Source organism: Paramormyrops kingsleyae, chromosome 20 (assembly GCF_048594095.1).
Source record: "Paramormyrops kingsleyae isolate MSU_618 chromosome 20, PKINGS_0.4, whole genome shotgun sequence".
In the NCBI taxonomy this organism is placed as follows: domain Eukaryota; kingdom Metazoa; phylum Chordata; class Actinopteri; order Osteoglossiformes; family Mormyridae; genus Paramormyrops; species Paramormyrops kingsleyae.
The window spans coordinates 9,787,771-9,808,219 of NC_132816.1; the positions used below are offsets into that span (position 1 = coordinate 9,787,771).

Consider the following 20,449-nt stretch of genomic DNA (forward strand, 5'->3'; position numbering starts at 1 on the left):
CCGTTGTCCCCCGTCCTTTCCCTTCCAGCCTCCTGTGTCTGCTCCTCGTCCCTCTGTGTCTCCAGTGTTCCCTCCTGGTCCTTTTCTTCCTCCCGTTGGTGTTCCCCCTGTGTCTCCTTTCCTAATGCCCCTGTGCCTGTCTGCCTTCCCTGTGGTCTGTCAGTGGTTGTCTAGCCTGTTGTTTCTGTGCCTGTTTTGTGAGTCCATCCTGTTCCCAGTGTCTGGTTGATGGTTTTTGCTTTTGTTTTCCAGGTCCAGTGTGCCCGGTCCCGTCTCGTCCATTGCCTCCCTTTTACTCTTTGGGGGGGGGGGGGGGGGGGTTCTGTCATGACCTGCTCGTCCGATTCTCTTGTGCGCCTCGCCCCCTCATTAACCTTGTGTGAATTCTGGATTGTTATCAGCTATCTTCTGTTATTTCGATTTGTCCTGTGTATTTAAGTCCGCGTTCAAGTCTGTTGCCCCAAGTCCTGTCATTGAAGTGATCCCCGTATTCTGCTTCGTTTTGTTGTTTTTCCCAAATAAACCCCGTATACCCTGATTCACCGTCTCCCCGCTGCTACTTCCTGACTCTCTGATCCGTGCTCACAGTACAGCTTTACAATAAAGTGGCCATTTCTTTACAATGTTATTTTATTAACTGATTTTAAATTAATTTTGGTATCTATCATTATACTTATACAAATGTTGTATAATAAAAAATACATTTGAACATGCTAAGTGAAATGTTTCATTTCTGTTTCAGATATTTAGTTATGTAGTTCTGACAAATATAGTGATAATGATAGTTGTTTTACATTTGTATATTTTTGGGATTATTTGGGACTTTTTGTAATTTTGGTAGGCTGGTTCGGTGTTGTACCAATCCTCGTTGGGACCTGGGAAGAGAATCACTACAATACTGAATTATTTGAATCCAGGAGCAGTAATTTCATAATGCCAACTTTGGATATTTGAACTCCAAATATGTACAGAAAATTATAGACAGTATAAACTGAATATAAACCGTGCTCATGAGATTATGGGCACACATGTCAGTCAGATTCATTGTGAGAGTGCCATCATTGCCCACTGTCTCATCCTGTAGCCCAGGTTAGCGCCGGTTGATAACTACAGGTATAGCAATACCTTCTTTTTTTATAATTACAAGATCCTGACGTCTGTTATTATTAGTGAATGCAATGCGCTTCCATAGAAACATAACATTTGTACAATAATGATATAGAGATTTTCATGTAAATGAATAGAGTCAGGTTAATGTTTAATTGAAAATGTTTAACTACTATTATAATAAGTAACATACAGAAGTAGCCACTGTAGCATTTTTAGCATTTACCAACTCCCCAAATGAGCAGGCACACAGTAATTTATCACAGTAAACATTGTAGGTCTACAATTACTATACAACTAAATAATTATTGATAATAATGTTTAATGTACTACAGTGATATTGTGATATTTAATTTGTGCAGTCATTTTATATATATATATGTGCGTGTGGGTATGTGTGTGTGTGTGTGTGTGTATGTATGTAAGTATGTATGTATGTAGATTTTCTAAAGGATTAACAAACTTTCAAGCATCACTATATGTATTGTGTTTTCCAGTGTCAGCAATGCCAAAACATCGGAAAGGAAAGGGTTCTTCCAGAGATGATCTCTGGTCATTAGCTGGAGGAGAACAATCGTTAGTGCAGAATTTCCTTTTAGTGGACATTTTGGAACAAGACACATCTTTCAGTTCTGATGTGTGGTTGAAACTGTCCATAGCAATTTTTGGAAATGAAAATATGAAAAATAAGAAATGGCTGCACTGTCTGTGGAAATACAATCGTAGAGATATTAGAGTAAATGTTACAGCAAAAACCTAGTCAAGCAATTCAGAACATCCAGAGTTACCTAGGGGTGAAAAAACACCTGATCCACTCAGTGACTCCAAGCCGGGGAAGAACGACAGAAGAACAGGGGAAAGTTGCAGAAAAGAGCCACAGCAAAGAAGATGCCACAGTGAAGCAAGAGGGAGAGGAACACTCTGCTTGAAGTGAGGAGGAGACAGCTGAAGGACAAGAGGCTGATCAGTCAGAAAGACCAGTGTGCCCTACAAGTGACATTTCTCAAGTGTCAATCAGTGACCCAAAATCTGCAACAATGAGAATTATAGAGGAACAGGTGAGAGAGGCGGAAAAGAGCCACAGCAAGGAAGATGCTGCAGTGTGGCAGGAGGCAGAGGAACACTCTACTGGAAGTGAGGAGGAGGAGGAAGAGGAGACTGATTGGCTAGAGACTGACCGACCAGAAAGTCCAGAATCCCTTGTAAGTGACAGATCTGATGCTTCCATTAGTGACCCAGAGCCAGAGAAGGAGAGGCAAAGAAAGAAAAAGTTTATGGGACATGAATCGGCAAGAACAACAAACAGTGATGAGGTGTTTAGAAAGGTGCAAATCACACCAAAGAAATTCACGATTTCACTTAAACAAAATCAGTGGAGCAAAATATCCCTCCAGAAAAATGCCAACAAACTTCAACAACCATGGGCAAACATAAGTTATAGTCAGTTTAGGAAAATTAACCCGAGCTGTGTCCTTTTTTTTACTTACCAGCATGTCCGTGTTCCTGGCAGCAGGAATAGAAATACACCAATTCTAATTATTTATGTTTGCAAATTCTCCACCTGCCAGGCAAGGTACATAATTAAAATGAAAAACAAGCCCAGTCGGCTTCAACCTGACATTGGAATGGTGGTTTTCCGCAGTGGAGAAATCAAACATTTAAAGAAAGAGCTGCAGTTCAGGCCAGCGACTAATATTCGCAGGGGCAAAATTGCAAAAGCTCCAGTTAAAGGAGGGAGTGCAGAATACTACAGGAGACTACGCAACACTCCAGTTCCAGAACTTCTGTCAGGAAACCTGACAAAAAGTCTCAATAACAACATATTGAGAGTAATTGCTGCAGAAGTTCATAAAAGCAGAATACATGACAGTGTTTTTCTAGAAATGCAGCTTACACAAGACATAATAAAGGAATGTGACAGCAGCTATTATAGCATGACAGGATACATGCATCATCTGCAGGTGAACCCCTTGGGGGTACACCTCTACACAGAGACAGGCCTGAGCATCTTGGTGCAGCACCTGAGGGGGAAGAAGCCTGTCTCTTTGTACCTGGATGCTATAGGGGGGGTTTGTCGAAGCCCCCTGAAGACAAGCGAAGAGTTATTATGCTTTGGCCTTGCCAAGACACAGCAAAGGTGCCCCCCCCCCCCCAGTCACTGAGATGATCTCCAATGAGCAGTGTACCTCCCCTTACGTTCTGGCTGATGCAGTTTCTTATAAAACTCTCCAGGTATACTTCCCTTAGGGTGCATAAGGTCGAGACAGATTATAGCTGGGCATTAATTCAGGCTGTACTGTTAGCGTTCAACAAGAAAAGCATAGATGCATACCTGAAGAGAACATTTTCCATTATCCAAAGGCAACAGAAATGGCCAGATATCAAATTCACAGTGCTTCACTTGTGCTCTGCCCACAAAGGCAGTGAATTGCAGCATTGGAAGGAGGACAAATGACAAGTCCCTCAGAGATTTTGCAACTTTCATTTTTGCCAGACTGCAGAACACAATCAATCTGAAGACTGCATGTGATATCTTTAGACACTTTTGCAATGCTTTACTGGCAGAACATCTAAATGACGATGTCCAAAACAGTGTTGGAATGAGTCCTGAAGGGACTCATTTCCAAGACCAGTAGTCTAGACCTTGAGGAGCATATGGAAGAAGAGCAGGATAGGTGGGAGGATGCAGAAATTGGGAGGTCCGTTAAAACACTCATGGGCAGCTCTCCATATTTAAGAGCATTCAGAAAACTATACGAGGAAGTAAAATCAGCTGTAGGAGCACAGCAGAAAGCACATCATGCTGCAAACCCATATCATTGCCCAGACAAAGAGGGAGAAATGTCACAGACACAACAAGCAAAGAGAAACCCAAGTGGAGAGAAGAGGTATTTGTATATATAAAATAATAAGTGTTGCAGTTAGTATTAAATGAACAAATTGTGAACTAGGCAAAATCACCTAAAATTACGTATCGCTACTTCCCTTACAGGTAAAGATGCTGTGGGAACAGTATGAGACTGAACTTCTTGTCGCAGTTATTAAATCATCTTCTTATACCTTCACTTTAAGGCATGCCGACTTTGTAAAACTACGACCCCATGAACTTCTGAATGGTGAGTTAAGCCGTCAAATACACAGGTTGCACACAGCAGAGTATAGCAAAGTTTTAAATATGAATGCAACCTGTGGAGTGCATACTACATACGTCACATAAACAAAAATTGTGTAACCCACATATGACAGTAACAGCACCTTTGTGATTTAAATATAACTAGTGACCCCTTCTTCCTAATGTTGTATGTAAAGTATAGCAATAAAATCTACAGATGATGTCCTATAGTACTTGAACTTTTGTTTTTGTGTTAAATGCATATATGCCCATATCACATTAAAAAATCGTATCTCAAACCCCCTTCTCTACCCATTGCGGCTCATTGTAAATATTGGTTCAGATATAAAAAGTGGCTCTTTGCTTTAAAAAGGTTGCCGACCCCTGACATATAGGAAGTTCCAAGCCATTACTGCAGGTCTGTCAAAGTGCTGGTTAAAACAAGTATGAAGGCAAGTGCTATCAGTAGTGTTATGGCTGAAGTCCATATGTAGTTTGGACCATGGAAGTTGACCAAAGAAAAATGTTATAAGCCGAATGCAAAGAAACCCCTAACCATGTTATCCTAGCTTTGTAATCATTCCATGGGGATGAGACCTGTAATTATCGCTGCCGTGTCTCTCTGTGCCTTACACTGGCTATTGGAAACAGCAGGTAAACTTGTGGAAGGTGCTTCAGGAACCGTATGGTGGAATTTCTGCAGATTACCTCAACAAAGCTGGAATGCCAAAGGTCTGCCAGGCTGTAATTGCTCCAGATGGAGGATTATTTGATCAAAGCAAAGTTCACAGAATTATTTCAAGCAAAAATCATTATTGCTAAACCTTGTCAATGTGTTGCCTGTTTTTAATTTTGCAACTTATTTGATTAATAAAAGTGTTTTCATGGGAAATGTGACATTTTCTGAGTGCATACATTTTTGAATGGTTGTTTGTAGGGGTGTGGGTATATATATAACAACCTATATTGTTACTGTTGGCCTCACAGTTGCACATTGATGGAATAAAGCTTTGTTCACAAAAACAGCTTCATTCTCTGGTGGTGCTTTTATTGCAAGGTGCAAACAATCAATTGCACCAACAGCAATAGGAAAACCAGAAATCACCATTGACATGCATTGTAATGTTTATCTGTACATTCATTTTAGGGAAACTTAATATATGGTCTTGACAATCGGTTAATACCAGCTGCAACTTGAGAAATAACAAGGACTGGGATATCCTGGATCTGTCAGCTAGTTCCTGTTGATTAAGTGTGGTCAGTATTTAAAGATGCACAGGAACAGCATGATTTAGTTATGTAGGTTGTTCAAGAGCCAGGGCCAGTTCATCACACAATTCCATCAGAGATCAAGTCAGGTAAAGTGCCACAAGTTGATACTCTATATGGACAAAAGCATTTAAGGGCAGTGTGTGGCTCAGTGGGCTAAGCCTCTATGCCTGTACTCAGAAGGTTTTTGGTTCAAGCCTGGCCTCAGCATGTCCGTGAGCAAGGCCGTCAACCCCTAACTCCATGGGTACTGCAAGAGGTGGCTGCCCTTCATGGCCAGCTGGCTCTCACCAATGGATAGCAAGTTGGGAGAGGCATAAAGAAAAATTTTCCATGGGGATCAATAAAGTATCAATTATTGGGATAACTAGCCTTTACACACACATGTACTTTTATGATGTCGTATTCTAAATATGGAGTTGGTGTCCCCTTTGCAACATTTCTGAGGTCAGGCACTGATGTTGGATGTTAAAGCTTGGCTCACAATCTTCATTATAGTTCATCCCAAAGGTGTCACTTCACCCAATCATATCTTTATGGACCTTTGTGCACTTGGACAGAATCATGCTGAAACAAAAACGGGCCGTCCCCAAACTGTTTTCAGAGATAGAAGCAAGGATTTGTTCAAACTGTCTTGGTACGCTGAAGCATTAAGGGTTCCTTTCATTGTAACTAAGGGGCCCAGCCCAGCCCCTGAAAAACAACCCCATATCATCACCCCTCTTCCACCGAACTTTACAGCTGGCACAATGCAGTCAAGCAGGTAATGTTCTCTTGGTGCCTGTCAACCTCAGACTTGTCAATCAGACTCTGCCAGACAGAGAAGCATGACCCATCACTCCACAGAACATATCCACTGATCCAGAATCTAGTGGCAGCATGCTTTACACCACTCCATCCAATTCTTGGTGATATGAGGCTTACATGCAGCTGCTTGGCCATGGAAGCCCATTCCTTGAAGCTCACAGTGCACAATTTTTGTGCCGAGGTTAATGCTAGAGGTTTGGTATTCTGCAGTTATAGTCAACAGAGTACTGGCAACTTTTAATGACAATGCACTCAGCAATCATTGCCGGTCTATTTTACATGGTCTGCTACTTTGTGGCCGTTTCTGTTGCTCCTAAACGCTTCCACTAATACCACTTACAGTTGACCTTGGAATATCTTGTAGGGAAAAATTTCATGCACACACTTATTGCAAAGGTTGGCACAATACTGGAATTCATGGAGCTCTTCAGAATGACCTATTCTTTCACGAATGTTTGCAAACCTGAAGCACCTAGCTATGCAATTATTTTATACACCTGTGGCAATGGATCTAAATGAAACAATAATTCAATGATTAAGAGATGTCTCCCAAAATTTTTGTCCAAATAGTCTCTCTCTCTCTCACGTAATAAAAGTAGTGGGAAATGTACATACACAATAGAAAGTTAAACAATGGAGAGCATGTTTTACTTTTGTATTTTTCCCCAAAACTAAAAAAAAAAAAAAGAAAAAAAAAAAAAAGATATACCTCAGTATTGTGGTAGGTGAACTATTTCTTGTAAGGGTTCCAAGCAAGTACTGCAGTGCAGCACTACAAATAAGAACCACTGTAATAAGATTTGCAAGTAAATTTATCTTTCCTAAGGTGACCAATGTGCATATTGAGCAAAGACCCTTTACAGAAAAACAGTCAGGTTAGCAGCAGTATGATGCGTATGTGAGAATAAGTAACAGCGGACACAAAGACAGGAATTGTATTAATTTTTGGCCTTTTTATTCAACTTTTACTTTTTTAATTTTTCAAGTAAAATAATGTGGAATTGCAAGAAACACAGGAATGTAGCAACTGAAATTAAAGACAAAGTAAAACAAAGACCTCCACCATCGTCCTTTCCCTCCACAAAATGCTGTGAGACACAAGGCATCCGGAAAATAAACAGACCTATCATTTACTGTACACCCGTCTCCCATTTAAGTCCATGAATCAGTATATATTATAAATGAAGACCTTGAAATAGTTGAAAGTGAAGATTAGTTCACCGCTTTCGGGTCACATCTGCAAGTCTCTGTAGTTTTTTGTAAAATGGATGCAAAGGTTTCTCCCTGGTTACTGGTGGGTGAAATCCGTCTGACAACAAAACAGCAAATAAAGTGAATCTCCTAGCCAGCAGTTCACATGCTTAAAGAGAATCAGCTTTTAGAAACCGCCCAAAAATAGGCAGTACCCAGTTCCCCCCCCCCACTTTGATCAGGATCCTTTGAATATGTATCAAAGCACATTTCAGATCATAATGGCTTACAGTCTTAAAGGTTAAGAAGAAACCCTTTAAATCGATTATGCATCAAAACAAATCAGTTACTCCTATTTTTGCACAGCCAGTAAACATATGTTCAAGTACATTACAAGCTCAAAACATAAATTAACATATTTAGAGCTTATGTAACGCATTTTGTGAGGTACCAGGAAGGACAGACTGACTTCAATATATAACCAAAAACAAAAGCATTAAGAGTGGGAAAATGTGTTCTGCAAAAATTCAGGACAGAAAATGACAAAAGGGGACCTAAGTAACCCAAGGACTGTGCAGTAGATATTAAATTCAGAACCTCTTTTGAACCAGCATTATCTCAGATTTTGGAGACTGAGAAGGTTTAGGGAAACAACATTTTCTGCAAACCTCCACTGTCCAATAAGCTCAGCTCCCAGCTCAAACAGTTTCAATGAATGATAAAGTGTAACTGAGCAGCAACCTTGCACAAATCTGTCGCTGACATTTACTGACCCTTCACACACAAAATCCAGTCATCTTTAAATGGTTACAGTACACTGTCTAAGCCCACCTCCCACCCCAAAGTCCCCCTCGAAAGTCCCTGTGTACCGGCAGCATAATCAGACACTGTCTGTATAAACTGACTCCTCCAATGGCTCACAGAGCTCAACCACTCTAAAAATGGAGACACCATCCCCATTGCCAAAACTTTCTCTCTGCACTTAGACAGCACAAGATGGCTATACTGAGAATACAGCTCATTGACACTCACGGTTTTCTATCTGTGTCTCACGCCCTGGCTGCACTGAATGGGTGACCGACTCGTGCTAAAGGAGAGAACAGGAGAGGGAGGAGATCCACGCTTGTAACTGGAGATGGGACCTGTATCCATAGTGCTGTACATCGCAGTCACGTTTCCTTTGACTTTTGCTCCGAATGGGATCCTCCATTGGCCTTGCTTCTCTTCTTCAAAAGCGGTCACCGGCACCCCCTCCTATCGCTTGCTCGATACATTGACCTCCACTGTGCCGGCTCCCAGACTTCAGGTCTTGGTGCGACAGGCATGGTGGTGGCTGGTGGAGGAGCGGGTGTTGCTGGCGGGTGTGCGAGCCTGAGCCGCAGCCAGTGCAGCCACACTGCGCAGCAGCCTGTCAGGCGTCCCCTCACCAGAGCCCTTCTCCTGCCTCAGCCGCCTCTCCTTGCGGCTCTCCCGCGTGCCCGTCCCGCGGCTCCTCTCGCCAGCTTTGTCACCTTTGTTCCTCCTTTCACGATCGCTGCTAGGAGAGGGGGCACGGGACTGGGAGCACAGGGGTCCCGTGCTTTGGGAGCTGAGGCTGTGGGTGCGCTGGCTGCTGTTGCTGCTGCTCCGGCTGCGGCTGCTGCCCTCCCCCTGCTCGCTGCTCAGGCTGCTGCATGCGCTGTGCGCCCGCGGCGAATGGCTCTCCTCCCCTTTGCTTTGTCCTTCCACCATTCTCTTTCTTTTTACTTTGTTTCTTTTGTTTTCAGTTTGAAGTGGAGGAACCAAGTCTCCTGGTCGCTGGCGAGTAGAACGGGAGGCAGTGGGGTTGGGATGGCCAGAGAGCTGCCTGTTACTCTCCGTTTTACTCTCGGTCCCTCGGACTCCTGCCTTATTGCTCCGTTCAGATGATGCAGAGGCATTATACTGCCCTTTAGCCCTTCCTCCTTTTGGAGTCTCTTTACCTACAGAAAATGCTATACTAGACCCAGGGTTTCCTCCTTTACTCCTCATGGCAAGAAGTTTAGCAGCTGCATTCAAGGCAGAGCATCTTTTCCCCAAGACCTCTGAGACTGTAGATGGTGAGACGGGGCTAGGTTGTTGTCTTTGCTCAGAAGCCAGTAAAGGACCCGATGATTTCCGTGTGACTCTAACAGACATTTCAGCTTTGGTCTCCCCTTCAGTTCTAGTAGTTGTGTTTGGCATCAGTTGACCTTCTCTACATGGACTCCTGATGGACTTTCTGCCTCTTCTTCTTCTTCTTACCTCCAAATTTCCTTTCAGGTCTGTGTTATCTCCACTCTCCAGCATCTTTTGAGTTGACCGAGTGAGACGCCGCTCCTTATGACCCGCACTGGAGTCATCAGAGTCTGAAGAGGAGCAGGAGAATGAGCACTGTTGTGGGGTGCTCGCAGAATCAGAATGGCTAGGTTTTTTTGTAGGGTCCCTTTGAGCGGTCCCTTCCTTTTTGTTTGCGTCCACTTTTTGCTTCCGCTTCATGGATCTATCTGTTGCATCATCTTTCCTGGATAGTGATGAATAGGTGGAAGTTGAACGAGAGGATATTGATGATGGTGAGGAGGAGCAAGCGGATTCTTGGCTGCTCCTCCTACTGCCAGGTCTCATAGGTACAGAGTGTCTATTCGTTCTAGTTCTCTCTTGGGTCTCCTTACCCATGTCATCGTCCCTCTCACCCCGAGGAGAACTTTGTACAGATCCTTGGTCCCCAGACAAGCAGGCAGCAACTCTCCTTTTCTTAGGCTGAGATGTGCAGCAATCCTCTTGTGCACTGTGATCCTCTTGATCCTCTTTACACTCCACTTTACATTCCCCAGTATCTTTGCTCTTCGTTTCTTTATCTTGTTCTTCTTCCATCGTGCCAACCAACACAGATGTCATGTTACTGTCACCATCTTTGAAGTCCTCCTCCACCTTTGCCATTACATGCTGATTCTCTGTATTGGACTTAGAAGTATAAGTGAGAGGTGAAGAAACTTCGTTGGACTGAGGAGTAGGACTTAGAGAGGTGGGAACTATCTGATTAGACTGACTTGTGTCAATAGGTGAAATGCTCTCTAGGGGGTAGTTATTGTTTGGTAAGGGTGACTGAGGTTCTAAACCATAAGCTGGCTGATTATTTCTTGTGGTAAAATTTTCTGAATGCTCACTAAAGTCTGGGCTACCTGGAAGGGAAGAATTTTTTGTTGAAGTGATACAGCTGGTTTCAACAGTACTTGTTCTTGCTATCTCTTTACGTGGACGCCCCCTCTTGCGTTTTGGAGATGGTGAAGGGCTTCTTTCTAAAACCCCAGGGCCTTCTGTGGCGACATCATCACAAGAAGAGGTCTGCTCTGTCGCAGAGTTATTTACTCTGGGTGGAGTCTTAGGTGGGCGACCTCGCTTGCGTTTCCCAGGAGGTGTAATGTTCACTTTAGGGGGAGTGAATGTACAATCTTCTGATGTGTTCAAGGCCTCTTCAGCTCCTTCTAGTTTTGTATCCACTTTCTTGGGGAAGCTGGGAGACAAGCTGAATCTTCTGTCTACTCCACGTCCTCGGCCTCTTCCTGCTTGATGCTCACCTAGCTGGGCAGCCATGCGGGACTCAGTCTCCAACCGCCTTCGCACCGGCAGGTTCCTTAAAACAGGCATATCTGGAGAAAGGCTGCTGGTGGAGTGGATCACAGCCCTGTCGTGGTACAGTGAGGGAGAGGTCTGGTTCTGATCTGGCTGATGCTGGGGGGAAGCTTTTTCAGCCATAACTTGTGTCGCTATTCTGTTCTCTTTCTGAGTTGCACTGGTTTTGTCTTGCGTCTGTAAGGCAGCTTCCTTGCTGAGCACATCTAAACCTTGCTCAAGGTCAGCTGACACCATTTCTTGGCCTTTCCCATCATGCTGCCCACCACCTGCTGCTCTTTTCCTCCGACGGGGCTCCTTCTCTTCCACTACTGTGACTAAGCGGCCCGGCAACTTCCTAAGAACTTTGGCTGAGGGCGAATCATCAACATGGCTACTCAGCACCTCTCCGTCGGCCGACTGTCGCTTGCGTGGGGACCGGCTAAGAGGTGACTGTGTGGGGAGCTGTGAAGGATTATTAAGAGATCTCTGGATGTGTGGATCATTTTCCTCATTCATTGTAACATCACTATCTTGAATTTGGGCTGAATCAAAGTGACCTTCACCAATGCTATCCATGCCAGATGAAGCAGACAGATCTTGTGTGACTTCAGAGCGATTCTCTGTGTCTGCTGGTGCCCCATCGTAATCTGTCTGGCCTTGGTCGTTAATCTTTTCTCCAGAAACGGAATATGAGGTAGATGAGGCACAAGGGGTTTGGTTAATGTGAGTCTTCATGACTGTTGGGGTCAGAGCAGTGGAAAGCACTAAACTAGACGTAGGCGAAGAGGTGGTGAGGTGGGCCCTAGAGGATGATTCCGAAGCAGAGCACGTACAGCAGATCACGCCAGACGTTGCAGGTTCTGTAACCTTTGGTATGGCTGGGTGGTGCTGGCTGTGGCTTTGAACACTCTGCAAATTTACTCCAGCAAGGGAAGTTACAGATGACACTGAGAGTTCTTTGGGTCCCACAGCCACTGGAAGAGCACAGCCAAAACTTGATACGTCTTCGATTACATTAGTCGTCAGCACAGGCTCGTCCTGCTTGGGGTTACTGAGGGAAGGTGCAGCTCCATGGCATTGCTGTTGGGACGAGAGGCTTGAGGATGCATCTTGCTCCGAATGATGGGATTCTGATCCTTTCTCTTTATGCTGTGCAATTTCTGCGTGTGTCAGGTTTGTACTGAGATTAGCTTCAGGTATCACCATAGGACCACGAAGCCTTCCGCTCACCCTAGTGGAAGGGGCGCCCTTCTCCTTGTGCTTGCGAGGCCGGCGATTGGATGAATTGTGAACCAGATCCTCTGCAAGTGACGGACACAACTCCTCATCCTCCATGTCAGAATAAGGTGGGAGTTTCAAGACTTCTTCTTTTGCCTGATCCAGACCCTTCCGAGCAGCTTCAACTTGCTCCTGTAGACAAATAACCAAGTGTCATTAAGGGCAATTCAAGCAGTTTTTAAAACAAGTATTAGCTACTCTCATGCTGTGCCTCCTGTACGCAATTTGAATCTGATGACTTTCTGATGTTAGGAATTAACCAGATATGACTGATGTCTTAACAGAACCCATTCCACCCGCCGTTCTTTATCTGTCTGATCCTACATTATACACAGTCAAAATTAGACAAAATTGTTTCACCTCTGCTTGCTTCAACTCCTCTTTGCAAACATCTTCCAGAGAGGCCTCCAAAAAATTCATTGCATACCGTTCTATTGGAGTAAGCTGGAAAATTAAAGAGAAAGGCGAGTTAACACAAAGTATAACAACCCCCAGCATAATGGACTTGCTTGGCAAACAATGAAATGACAGCACGTTTGCTCTGGTACAGAGGTAGTCACCTGTTCCACAAGGGCAGCGATTTCCTGTTCAGCCTTGGAGAGCTCCTCCTCTTCCTGGTCGCGACCCATCCCCTCATTACTCTCCTCTAACGGAATACTCTCATTGAATTCAGCCAGTTCAGCCACTTGCTCTGCTTTGGCTTGCGAGGCAGCAACAATATCTTCTTCATCCTCAGCACGACACAGGGCCTTGAGAAAGAGCATTTGTTGGTTATTTCAGGTGTATATATATAATGAATAAGTCTTTTGAAGTATCGTGGATGTTAAAATGACAAATATTCGCTTAAAGTAGGGCTGTCACGATCATTGTCATGCAAATAAATACGATTACGGATTTGTCTTCCTGGTCATTTTATAACACTATCAGCCTGGAGTTAGCCTAATCATAGTTTAGTATTACATATACACCTTATGAAGAACTGTATATTGAATACATATAAAATTGCATTTGCCTATTAAGTTTGTAAACAAAAATTGTAGAGGCCTGATATGACATACAATAACAAAGTTAAATGCCTCGTGTCTTTTTCTGATTTATACCACTGGCCCAATTTTACCTCACACGTCTGCACTGCCCAATCCGCTCATCCTGCCATTTTACTGCAAATAATATCGTTTATTTACAGCAAACTAAATTGGATAATGTATCGGAAAAAAGGTGGTCTGGGGTAAATGTAAGTGAATGAAGATGAAATCCATTTAAACTGGAGAACTTTACATCTGATAAGTTAATCGGGCTAACCAAGAAATCCGGCTTTGTGAAACATGATACAGACCCCGGACGTTAATGATTCGGGAGACTTTAAAAAGTAGTCCATTTTCTTTGCTTGTCATTTTTAAGTGTTCACTCCGGTCATCTATTTCCAGTTTTTGGATCAACACTATTACCTAAATATCCCACATCTGAAATGCTAGTTTATATTTCCATCCGCTGAAATTGCTGCTATCCAACGACATGGTATTTCGGTATACTTGTAGCTTTGGTTAACTCTAAACTGAAATATGAAGTTTGGCGTATTTTGAGTTTGCTTCATTTATATTTATATACCGGGATGTGCAGAACTGGTATGCAAGTACGTATTCGCCGTATATGCAAAATGCGTATTTTATGTGCATTTGCACTATTATAACAGGAAATCACTGTGCATTTTGGCCTTTATACCGCAAAATTACAAATAAGCCACATGAAGGTTAAAATGCACAGTAATTTCTTGTCATAACAGCGTGAATCCGCATGAAATACTTAAACATTTGCAGTGCTATAACAAGAAATTGCCGCCTTTAGCGCTTTATGCCGAACGCGTACTTGCATACCAGCTATGCACAGCTGTTTGCATAACTCTGAAATAGTGGCATCAGAAAAAAAATGGGTAAAAGTAACATACAGTTCCCACAGAAGTGCACGTGTTATGCAGGACTTATTTGAACAGAGAACACAACATCGTAAGATTTGTTGTGAAGTGTAATGCAGTGCATGCAAAGATGTGCAAGGTACAAAAAGACTAGGTGGTATGCTTTGGTTCAGAAGCGAAAAAGAGATGTCATTAAACAAGTGCCAGTCAAACATTACATGGTAGAAAACAATGTGGAAATAGTGATAGAAATATGCCTGTTGCTTCTTATCCAGCTATTTTCACACAGATGAATGGAGAAGATTCTAAGCATTATGCAAAAAATAATCACGGTCAGTTCATTATGTAATAACTTGGACAGGCTTAAAGTCTGCATCAGGGAAATGATACAAATATGCACTACTAATTGTAATGGTGGATAGGTACAGTGAAACACTCAAGAGGTTAGTTTCTAACAAATATATTCCAGAACAACCATGACCCAGGCTGAAGACCTTCACACATTACCTGCTCCAAGATGGTGGCATGCTGCTTGCTGACAGCCTCATCCTCCTCCGGCTGTGAGGGCAGGCTGGCCTCAGCCTCTCTCTTCTCTCCCTCAGAAACGAAGAACAGCTCCCGGATTGTTTGCTAAAGAGAAGCAGAGTTAGTCGCCTGAAGGGCACCATGTCACGCACAGCAATGCTCTCACGCTCTCTCTCAAAAGGGACAAACCTGTTTGAAAAACGCGGTGGTGAAGTTGCCGCCCTCGATAGCCATGTCTCCTAGCATTCTCTTCTGGTTCGCCTTCTTGAGGATGTTCTCCTCCACCGTACGCTCGCTGATAAGCCTGACGAGGACACCATGAACGACGTGGTCAGCACGGCGCGGATACCTCTTGGCAAGGCACGGCCATCGCTAAGAGCACGGTTACCTGTAGATGTGCACGTCTCGCGTCTGCCCAATGCGGTGGCATCGGTCCTGAGCCTGGGCGTCCATGGTGGGGTTCCAGTCACTGTCGTAAAACACCACCGTGTCAGCCCCCGTGAGATTGACACCTACACCGCCACTGCGCGTCGACAGGATGAAACAAAAAATCCGCCGGTCTGCATTGAAACGCTCCATGAGAGCCTGCAAGGAGGGAAGCACATTTTCAAAGCACATCCTTTCAGTCCTTTCTGCTTCCTCAGCCAGAGAAGGAATAACAGCATAAACATAAATACAGATCATCAGCATTAGCGAAATTCTGACAGTTTTACAATCTTTACAAAAATGAACTGATGCCGTTTTAACACCTCCCTTCTGGACTTCCTACCACAGACTGATCAGCAGATCCTTGCTGCACTGCCCTTAAGGCCAGTTCATACGTCGCACACAGAACGTGTCTTCATGCATCCAGACGTGTAACAGACAGGGAATTGTTCATACCTCCGCGGTTGGCTGACCACCTAATCCATGTCAGGGTGGACATTATGAGAGTATTACAGGGTTTGCAAATAACCATTTCAATTAAAAGGACTTGGATTTCACTTAAGCACTGAGTTCTTGCTGCGTGCTGATTGGTCAGTCTCCTACAATCATGCATGTGATACTAATGTTAAAGTGAAAAAGTCGGATGAGTCTTTCAATCAAGGAAATAAACCAGTATAAGCACAAGACGAACCAAACAATTCAGCCAAGCATGGGTGCCTTTCAGTTTTATAGTACATTGTAAAACCTGAAGTAGCTCAGTGTCCCTCCTGACGAGGATGAGGTGCTCACCCTATTCTGCGGTCAAGTCCGAATAAAATGCGCATATGTGCAGAATGCGTGGGAGGAACAGTACTCAATTTTCATACTTAAGTAAAGTACAGATACCACACCAAAATATCATCCAGTAAAACACCACTTAAGTAAAAATACCTGGTTTTAAAACTACTTACATAAAAAGTACTATACATTCAAATCAGTTGATCTTACAAAAAGCAACCTTTTAAATCCACAAGTTTGAATACAGCACTAAGTCACAGTCCAGCATAGGAAAAATGATGTCGCAAGAGAATAAGCAGGTATATTCTCTTTTTCCCACCCAGAAACGGTGATAAAACTTTCCGAGGCAGATTAGGAGAAAGACCCTTATTCTGTTTAAAATGAAAAAAATCGATCAATGGGCAAGATTCAATAATGATTTATAAACATTTCGCAGGCCGGTACATTGAGATCTCATAGGTGCTGAATGACACTATTAAAACCCCTGTCCTCCATTATTTCAGTAGTAGTTCTAATGCTGCTAACTTGATGAATAAAGCTTAAGTATTAGACCACAATTTCAGTATGTTAACCAGTATATCCTAGGATCCTGGCGAGACGTTCTTCACGCTGAGAGCGGCGCTGGTCATCCAGCCATGACTGCATCTCTACATTGTATGTTTCATCTTCATAAAGATAATATGATGCAAAATAACCATAAGAATACGCCCACTATCCGTTTTTTAAAAGTTGTGGGTATCATTGAAGCAAATTACAAAAGTTGCCTGAAGGGCTACTGGGGATCTAGAAATTGTGCGAGCCCTAAGGAGGAAAGGGCAATATTCCAAAACAGAGACATATGCAATGGGTGAAGACCAATGCAGAAACTAAATTGTTATACTGCAGATTAAACGCATCTGCGCCAATCGTGTGTAAGCACATGTATGCATGTGCAGAACCAGTCTGAACCAGCCTTTTGCCCAGGACTGCTTGAGCTTGTCGAGGGGCTCCAAGCCCCACCCAAACAGAAAAGGGCAACCACGTGACATGTCTGGATATTTCGTGCTTGTTAACAGCTCTGTCTGGGTACCACATGGTCACCAATGCTACACAGAACATAGACTTTTACCAATCTCCTTCTGACCTAATTAATGAGTATTTTGACAAACCATCTGTACCAAAGTGGATTTAGAAGATTGGATCTGCATTAAGCCCTTACCTGTCTCTGCTCAACTCTGGTGCTTCCATCAAGCCTCAGGTAGATGTGTCCATGGTAGTTTAGAAACTGCTCTAATACGTCCAACATTCGAGTCATCTGGGTGAAAATGAGCACACGATGACCCCCCGTCTTCAGCTTCCGCAGCAGGGAGTGAAGCGTCTGCAGTTTCCCTGCAGGAGAGAACACAGATCATGAAAACCCAGGGCTGAGCAGGACATCAGCACCACCACAGAAATCAAAGGGAAGGATCTGATCTGACTGGTCGCTTCCTCCAGACAGCAGAATCATGGAGTACCTGCCAAGGCCCGGTAATCCACACATATCCCATGCACCAGTGGCATTGCCAATAACCACACACAGACATACGGTAAGGACTGGGCTTTCAGAAGCTGGAAAATCATTGTTAACTCCAACTCAAACTGTTAGTACCTGGGTTGTATCAGGCTACCTTGTCTATGTGGACTGGCAGCATCCAAGCAATACAATATAGCAGGTATTCAATACTGGCCATCAACAGAAGTTACTCACTCGTCTGAGCTGAAAGCTCAGTCTAGCAGCATCTGACTCCTTGACAAATGTATGCTTTTATGTACTGCCTCACTTGCTAAATAAATACATGTAAACCCAATGCAAAGTGAGTAGCAATTCGGAGTTTGGATGTCAGATGCACTTAGAATTATTATCTCTCTATATTCTACTCGGCGCGGAACGGGGCCCGGGCACTCGGCGCGGACGGGGCCCGGGCACTCGGCGCGGACGGGGCCCGGGCACTCGGCGCGGACGGGGCCCGGGCACTCGGCGCGGACGGGGCCCGGGGGGGACGGGCACTCGGCGCGGACGGGGCCCGGGGGGGACGGGCACTCGGCGCGGACGGGGCCCGGGGGGGACGGGCACTCGGCGCGGACGGGGCCCGGGGGGGACGGGCACTCGGCGCGGACGGGGCCCGGGGGGGACGGGCACTCACCGCAATCGTACTGAATGAGCCTCAGGTCTGGGAAATGGGTCCTCATGTTGCAGTGGATGCGGTGCAGGCAGCGGGAGGGCGGTGCAAGCTCAGAGCGCAGCACAGAGGAGAAAACGGTCTGCTGATGGCTCAGCGACGGTGGCGGGTGGCAGCAGTGCATGGTGATGGGCGGGGCCTCCACCGACGGGATGACGAAGATATACCTGAGAGGAGCGCCATGTAACAAACAAACATAAATACAGGAACGCTAAAGGCGATTGTTCCTCATTATGTAAAGGCCTGGCAGGACGGACGGAGAGACTCAAACACGACACAGTACCTGTCAATGATGTCAGCCAGAAGCAGAAGCCTCTCCTCCGTGGTGTGCATAGCCCCCCGCAGAGCTTTACTCTGCACCCAGAAGGCCTTGGGGTCCTTCAGCTGTGCAGACAGACAGTGGGCGTGGCCCGTGCGATGCCAGTCCCCAGGACAGACTGGGGTTGGTGTGGAGAGGCGCTGGGGCAGGAAGGTAAGGAAGTCGAGCACCTCTGTACCATAGATGGGTTTGCTGCCACAGTGCAGTTCATTGACACGCAGGATCCTGGCGAGACGTTCTTCACGCTGAGAGCGGCGCTGGTCATCCAGCCATGACTGCAGAGACATGGGGGTCGTGTGGCATGAGCGAGGCACGGCTGGCATGAGCGAGGCACGGTTGGCATGAGCGAGGGCGTGGAAACATGGCTTAAATCTACCTTTACTTAGATTAGCTAATTTAGTGATCTCCCTAATATCTACAACAGGAAATAAAATGACATTGCAAGCACCACTGACATATGTGATTTGAAAGGAATGTGACTGATGCCATCTGATTCCGAACAGCAGCTTACTATAGGAGCCGAATCACTAAAGCTTTGTCAAGACACAAAGGCGCGGTGGAGAGCATGTCAAACAGCATCAAGCAGTATTTCTGCTGACTTACAAAGACTTTAAATGTCAGTTATCTGGATGTTGCACATCCATTGACTACATCATCAGGCCAGACCACGGGCAGCCAGCTAAGAATGCAGAAGTAAAAGCATCCAAAACGGGAAATGAGATTAGTGACTACAGGCTGACATGCCTTCCTAATGTAATGCCATCAGGAATCATGTCAATACTACGTTTAGGGATATTTTACTTAAAATTGCCAGTCTTTACCCAGAATGCAATTTACCACGGTAGACAGGGAAGGTATTTACCTGTCATTTATCACCTATTCATTTATGAATCCCTACACCCGTCATTTATCATTTCCTGAAGAATAAGGCATCCTTTATCAAGGTGTACTGCATCTCCAAACTCCGGACTGCAAAGCAGCGCCCGGAACCCTGACATTTCCCCGCCAGACGCTCATTGTACGCTGACATTCAAGTCATTGTAGGGCAGAGAGAGAGGCCCAGGACAGGAAAAATCCTGGACAAGCTATACAAACATCTCAGCTATGAATTAAGATGGACATTAATTAAGGCGGCCACTATTGAGCTAGTATCGGGGAAAAATTCATTGTAGAGTCTTAAAGCACTTATGTAAGTCGCTCTGGCTAAGGGCGTCTGCCAAATGCTGTAAATGTAAATGAATATTTCAGTTAATACACGTCACTCCATGCCAATAGCCACAGAAACATTTCCTTTTTTGAAAGATTTGCTTCAGAGATCCTATATAGCTTTGTGCAAATCTGAGATTTTCGGGTACTTACATATGGTAAACTATGCACGGCAAGACATTACAGTATTTAATGTTGATAAAGTATATTGTACATAACTATTCAGTACTCTGCTCTCTCACCAATACTCTCACTTTCTCTCTAATAAGGAATTTTGACACAGCCTAATTCTCAAGAGATGATAGAGCAATGAAAAAATATGTATCAAGGGATAACAGAGCAATAAAAATCATGCTTTATACCCCTCAAAAGACAAAGGAACATTGGAATGAGAAATAAAAAAAAAGTTAAACATATTACACAGACACAGAACTGAAACCATGGTTATTGAAACTGCAAAAAAAAAATCTGTTCTATTGTAATCAGCAGCTCCACATTTTCCGCCTACCACGTTAATGCGAATTAAGGCTGATTGCTGTGTTTCTGTACACAGTGACATTTACCCCATTATGTAAATGAGCGTCATCCAAATGGGTGACCTGAAGCGCAGCTCCATTTACCATCTTTATGATTTAAGGTTGGGTTTTTCTTTTTATACCCGGGTAGAGTGTCAGCCAGCTAATGCAGCCCCATGCTAAGCGATCAGGAAG

General features: G+C 44.3%; 1 protein-coding gene across 6 annotated transcripts in view; it reads right to left on the bottom strand.

Annotated features, from left to right (window-relative positions):
- Positions 1-7,228: 7,228 nt before the first annotated feature.
- srcap (Snf2-related CREBBP activator protein) overlaps positions 7,229-20,449 on the bottom strand; it is a 50,468-nt gene continuing 37,247 nt past the window's right edge. For 5 of the 6 annotated variants that reach the window (XM_072703836.1, XM_072703835.1, XM_072703839.1 and 2 more), the window contains exons 26-34: positions 18,498-18,808; positions 18,179-18,381; positions 17,215-17,384; positions 15,202-15,398; positions 15,003-15,117; positions 14,796-14,918; positions 12,937-13,125; positions 12,737-12,820; positions 7,229-12,508 (exon numbers count right to left, since the gene is read on the bottom strand). In XM_072703836.1, coding sequence (XP_072559937.1) covers positions 8,789-12,508; positions 12,737-12,820; positions 12,937-13,125; positions 14,796-14,918; positions 15,003-15,117; positions 15,202-15,398; positions 17,215-17,384; positions 18,179-18,381; positions 18,498-18,808 — 5,112 coding nt within the window. In that variant the 3' untranslated portion in view covers positions 7,229-8,788. Of the gene's footprint in view, positions 12,509-12,736; positions 12,821-12,936; positions 13,126-14,795; positions 14,919-15,002; positions 15,118-15,201; positions 15,399-17,214; positions 17,385-18,178; positions 18,382-18,497; positions 18,809-20,449 lie in introns of those variants that run through there. The other variant, XR_011984427.1, reaches the window with a different exon arrangement.